Genomic DNA, 6,389 nt, shown 5'->3' with positions numbered 1-6,389 from the left:
AGCATTCAGTTGGAACGTTTGTTTTAAGGGCATTGGGCAGAATGTGGAATAGTCTTTTTTTGTCAATAAAATAAAAAAAGAAAATTGTTTGTTTTTAACCCGATTAATCGAAAAAATAATCGACCAACTAATCGATTATCAAAATAATCGTTAGTTGCAGCCCTAGTGCTTAGTGCAACCTTTAAGTACATTGAAATACTGTTAGGTAAGTGTTGGTGCACGGAGTTTGTCACAAAAAAGGGGTCTTGCATAAGGGTCTACAGCAAGTTTACAGTGATCTTTCATCCTGTCTTTCAAAGAATTTATAAAAACTCTCACGTACCTCAGGCCCATTATGGACCTCAATTGCTTATTTCCATACCCGAACACATTAGCATACTGAGCCGATCCATGTTCCTGACAGTGTAAGGGAATGCTGACACTTTGAACTGCCCCTCTCTCAATATTGAGCTTTCAATATGACTATATCAGATCAGGCCAGAGAGAGAGAGGGCCGTAATAACCCAATAAATTGCCTCCCTGGGGCACCAGTGTGTTCACAGAATATCAAAACTCCTCTTTCTTATACTCTGCAGACTGTGAAGGAAAAAAGCTCCCTCATAAGTCTAGCTGTGGTAATTAGTGTTTCATGGGAGGTTTATTTAATAAAATCATCACTTGATCTCAACAGACTCTGACATTGCAAACCTATATGTGAAAAACTACTGCGTTAAGCCTCACAAATCATGTTAAGAGTTTTGATAGACAAGAAATTTAATATAAAAGCCACATGACAGGTGCTTCAATAAGTCTACCTATTCCTTTACTCTATTTTCCTCCCTTTCATTTTCCATCAATTCACTTTCCCTGCAGAGGGACATCAAAGCGGTTTTGAAAGAAAGAAGAGACCACAGCACCACAGCTGTACTGATACTGGAAACTGTGTGGGGCTTCAACTGAATGCTGGGAAAGCGAGAAAGCCATTGATCTTTATGGATTAATTCTTATCTGCTGGATTTAGACACTGGCATTGATTATAATACCATATACTGGCCACATTATCATTAAGACTTAAACTAGCTTAATCCAGTAGTTACATGATATCACAACTGTTGTTCAATAGATCACCGCTTGTATTTAAAAAGAAAAAAAGCATCCAAAGTATTCAGATCCTAGGTATTACTTGGGTAATTTTAAGTGTACCTTACCGTAAGTGTAAGTCTACGGTATTTTTGTCTAGAGACGAACCAATATAAAAATTCTGGTTTATACGACAAGCCGGTAATTATTTTCAGATAAATTACTGCTATTAAAATTCCTAAAATGTTGAATAAAAAAAGTTAAAATACTAAAAACTAAAATTAGCCATTTTAAATGTTAGATGTGAATTTATGCATTACAACATTATATTATAATGTACAGTATAATAATAAATATTTATTTTGAAATATGATAAAGATTACATTCAACAGTGATATTAAATAATAGATGCAAATATTAACTTTAAGTGAGTGTTACCGATGACAACAAAAGTAATCTAAACATAACAAATGGTGAAATAAGCATTCAGATTTCAATAACTAATATTGACCAAAATATACAATATCGATAAAATAAAAACAACATAGAATCTGTAATATTGGCCTATAACCGATATGGTAGAGATATATTGCATGCCTAATTATTCCCCCATTTTATCATTCTCCTCCTGGCCAACAAAAATGCAAGTCTGATTGCTTACAAAAATAATAGCACACTCTCTGCAATAAGCTGCATGAGCAAATAAATGGGATGAATTATATCACTAAGTTCAAGTTCAAATGTCTAACCCTAAGTATAAGGTTCTTGCCACAGAAATCACCACTAATAATAACAATTCCTGTTTTTGTATTGAGTTAATTACAGTTACAAGCAACCTGTTAAACCAGGGTGACTATATACAGGAAAGAGTATTTGTATGCCAGTAAGCAAAACCCAGTTAAAATGCAGCTCAGCCGTTTTCCTCTTTTCCACCCAAAACGTTTTAAACACAATAAATCTGTTATCCTGACGAACAGACATGCCAACTTTGCTTTCATTTCCCACCTCAACGAAACCCTGAATTCCAAAAACAAGGTCAAAGTGGCCTGCCAGACGCACACACAAAGTCTGACAGCGACATACAGAAGCACTGACTGGAAAGAACATCTCTTCTTTAGTTTGACAGGACCTTATAAACACACACACACACACAATCTCCAGAGGGATGTTTGATGGATGCCAAACTGTGTGGACCTTCTTCAGGTGTCTGGCACTGTTATGAATGGCTTGCTCAGTCTTGTTTCTGGCAAAACATACGTCCAATCGCTCATGATCCAACTGACTGTCTCATAGGACACTTTAAACTATAATTCATACTTGCATCATATCATTACATGTTATGGCAAAGCATGTTGTGTCATTTTCAATTTAAAGGGGTGGTTGATTGCGATTTCACTTTTTAACGTTAGTGTGTAATGTTGCTGTTTGAGCATAAACAATATCTGCAAAGTTACGACACTGAATGTTCAATGCAAATGGAGATATCGTCTTTTAAAATTATGGCAGTTTAATGCCGCTGAAGCTATCAGCCCTTTCAAAGCGATCCTATTGATGTTATTTGTATAAGTTTAAAGGGGTGGTTGATTGCGATTTCACTTTTTAACGTTAGTGTGTAATGTTGCTGTTTGAGCATAAACAATATCTGCAAAGTTACGACACTGAATGTTCAATGCAAATGGAGATATCGTCTTTTAAAATTATGGCAGTTTAATGCCTACAAAAACGGCTCGTAGGGACTACAACGAGTTACTTCCCGGGTTAGTGACGTCACATACCTTAGATAAAACCAGCCCCCGGGAACATGCAGCAAAGGGGGCGAGGCCATCTGCTTTAGAGAAGAGGAAGAGAAAACTATGGGTGCACATAAAAATCTATTCATATATGAATCGCGATTCTGTCTTCTAACGATTCTAATGGATTCACAAGTTTCAAAATCAATGTTCTAAAGAAACGGTTATTAATCCTGTTCCTCACGTCCCCTGCTCTGCAAACGCTCTGCATCTCTCTCTCTCTCTCTCTCTCTCTCATTCAGATAATCAGCTCAGCTCCAACAATAAACTGTTCCAATTATACACTTATTTTCACACAGCTATGAGAAGCGTTAAACATGGACGCACATGCGGTTGCCGTACTGTATTAAAGCTTTAATCAGAATAAAACCGTATATTAAAAGCTAACATAAGCTAACATAACCTCTGCGTCTCAATCGGGCTCAAATTGATAAGGAATATTGACGATGCCATTGTTTACAATACAACACCAGAGCACATGCCGCTGAGGTGAGGGGCGTGACGATTAGACGCACACTGGCGGTTTACACTGAACTGAGCCAGCGAACCAATCTGAGCCCATTGCGTATTTCTGAGGGAGGGGCTTCATAAAAATATAAAATTATCAGCGCGTTTATAGGAGATGGGACAGAGCGGTGTAGAATAAAGGTAAATTATGTGAAAAATAATGTGTTTTTTTAAAAACGAAGCATTAACACATGTTAGACTGCCCCCCATAAACACAACCAAGCCTAGAAAAAAAAACAGTCAACCACCCCTTTAACGCCACATGAAACCAAGACATAAAACTTTATCACTGACGTCTTCAACCAAACGTTCACCTTGAAACATCCACCATATAGGAAATCAGAGGTAACAGACTCATTTAGAAGTACTAGAACAACATCAAAGCTGCATCACTTTGAGACTCAATGACTTGAAACCCAAGAACTCTGTTTACTTCTTTGCGACAGTGTCCCCCGTCGCACCCGTTCACCCTCAGGCCTCGGCGGACATCTGACGTCCTGTATTAATTATAGCTATGCCGAGATGCCCCACTGTCTTGCGAGAGATGCAGCAATGCTGAAATTTCTTCTATTTATAGTAGGAGTTCATTCTAGGGTGGTGGAAATGAGTACAGAATGGAAAAAGTGTTTGGTCGGTTACGTGTTCAGAAGGGAGCTTCCTTACCTTCTATGGATGGGGCCTGGTCCTGGGCCGCATAGAGCATCTCCTTGAAAGCCTGTGTCAAAAAAATAGATATGGTAATGATGAGATCACAGTCTTATGGTGCAGGTCAATAGGGCAATGATGTACAGAAGTCTTACATAGCCTATTAAGGCAACTTGTCATGGCAAAGAGAGTTGACTTGGCTGGATATGTAGGCTAATTGAGGTTACTTCAAACATTGATCTAGCATGTTATAAGGGCATTGTTGTTTCTTTAAACATATATATTAAACTCTGTGTGAAATGGTGACTTTCAGTTCTTTGGGAATATGGTTACCTACTTCTCTTAGCATGTCATTAACCTTGCAGGTAATGAAAAACATTGGACAATTATGCATAGTCTGTTTCCAGATACTTCTGGCTGTGAAAACATATAACTTTATTCCCAAAGGTCTCTGATAGATTCTTCTATAGGGCTGTCTCAGTAATTTGAATGCATTTGATTTTATGACAGCAAGGTTAATCTCAGTAATTGGTGTAGTTTTATTCATTCGAGAACAAAACTGACTTTTTTAAACTCAGGGAGGCTTTGAAGATAATGCATCATTATTAAAAAAAGTGAAAAGCATCTTAAAACGTTGATAAGTATGCTTTAAAATATGTCAAAATGTTTGCTTAAAAAGTGCAATTGCAATATTAAGGACAATTAAATCCATTTCTACCTGACCTGAAATTATAGTAATATTAAATTATAAATTAAAAAAATACATTATACATATAGACCACTTTTGTCAGGTAAAGGAAAATCTGCTTGATGGACTAAATTAACTGGTTTTAGTCATGTAAAAATATCATTTGATATGTTGAAATGAATGTAATATATTTTACATAAATACAACGAGTTAATTTAGTCTATCAAGCTTATTTTTATTTAACTGACAAAACACACTTCTACAGTGGAAGATTACACACTCACTTCTTTATATGATCAAATAAGATCTATCGGATGTAGTCAACGTAAACATTTAGCACACAGGAGATGAAACATTATCTGGCAATTTACTACACAAGCTGATGTCAGTGCAGGGAAGTGCTCAGTCAATATATAGCATAGATTGAAATGCATATCTAGACACAACAAAAGACAAATAACAATGAATAACATTTATTTGCTAAGCAGACATCCTTCGTTCAAGCTAAACACCAACCAAAGCCAATTAACGTGGGGCTGTACAGATGCTGTGAACACTTCTTTTCACTATAAACAAATCTCACACTCAAGGTGGCCAGTGTGTCAACCAATGAAATAAGAGAATCGTCAAGATGGCAGCATTGCCATGGCAATGGTGTTGATGACACAAAGGCTAGATGTGCTCTATAGAGTATTCAAGTTATACAACCAAAGACTGTAACCAGGATACAATTTTGCACTATACATCTGCCCATCCTCCAGAAATATGTGTGCATGCGTCTGTGTGAGGTTTGGGCAGATCTTTGCATCCAGCGAGCCTGACAGCAGATGTCATCCCAGTGGGAGAGGGAGCGCAAGTCCCTGTGTGTATATGTGTTTGTGCGTGTAAGTGTGTGTCAGTGCATGTGTGAACAGCAGGTCTGTGAAGTCAGCCAGCAAGGTCCATACGTCCCAGCCAGTAAGCAGTTTTGAAGAAATATACTGTATGCATGCTCAAAACAAGCTATATTATATATTTGGTAAAGCAAGTATCACTAGAACTATCGCTCAGGGTTACATCGTTAGTTTTAGTGATTTATTCCTATAAACCCTTTAAATTAAAATATTTGCCCCCCAAAACCTGACTCGTACTGTTGTGCTACACACATGAATTTTACCTCAAATTGGACTAATATTTTCCACCAGAGGACAATTAAACAGGTGAAATGAATCTTACAGATGTACATTAATGGAAGTAGGGGTGAGTGGTATACTGGTAAACACAATTAACCAGTAGAAATTTTTTAACTGGTAGAGATTTTGGACTATTGTCTCTATCGCAGTTACACGCTCACGTGATGTTGCTGTGCTACATGGGCACAAAACTTATAATTTTGCAAGCGTTTTTAAGCATTTTGGTTTAAAAACAAGTTATTTTAAGCAGTGAAATGCAATCTGCAGCGAAATAACTAATTTCTCAGACGAAACCGAAATAACTCATTTCGGTTTCGTCTGAGAGGCCCGCGCACATGAAGATGGTGCTCATAGGACCAATTTTTTTAAAAGCGTCTGCTAAATGACTAAATGTAAATGTAAATGTAAGTGAAAGCAAACAGCTGAGAAAGAAAACACACATGTAACAGTATATTGGATCCGCGCAGCTCTTAAAGTGACAGCAGTCTAATATTCCTCCTGTCTGTCATTCATGTCAATCAAACAACA

At 37.2% G+C, this 6,389-nt stretch overlaps 1 protein-coding gene across 1 annotated transcript in view; it reads right to left on the bottom strand.

Moving 5' to 3' along the window:
• The window catches only part of LOC107755298 (xenotropic and polytropic retrovirus receptor 1 homolog), a 68,064-nt gene that overhangs the window by 57,354 nt on the left and 4,321 nt on the right, over positions 1-6,389 (bottom strand). Inside the window, exon 2 of the mRNA XM_016572047.1 lies at positions 4,020-4,071. Within this exon, the coding sequence (XP_016427533.1) occupies positions 4,020-4,071 (52 nt within the window). The remainder of the gene's footprint in view (positions 1-4,019; positions 4,072-6,389) is intronic.

Source organism: Sinocyclocheilus rhinocerous, unplaced genomic scaffold (genome assembly GCF_001515625.1).
Source record: "Sinocyclocheilus rhinocerous isolate Xijiao unplaced genomic scaffold, SAMN03320098_v1.1 scaffold2637, whole genome shotgun sequence".
NCBI classification, from domain to species: Eukaryota; Metazoa; Chordata; class Actinopteri; order Cypriniformes; family Cyprinidae; genus Sinocyclocheilus; species Sinocyclocheilus rhinocerous.
Note: the sequence above shows the minus strand (reverse complement) of the source record. Positions and strands in the feature narration are given on the sequence as shown.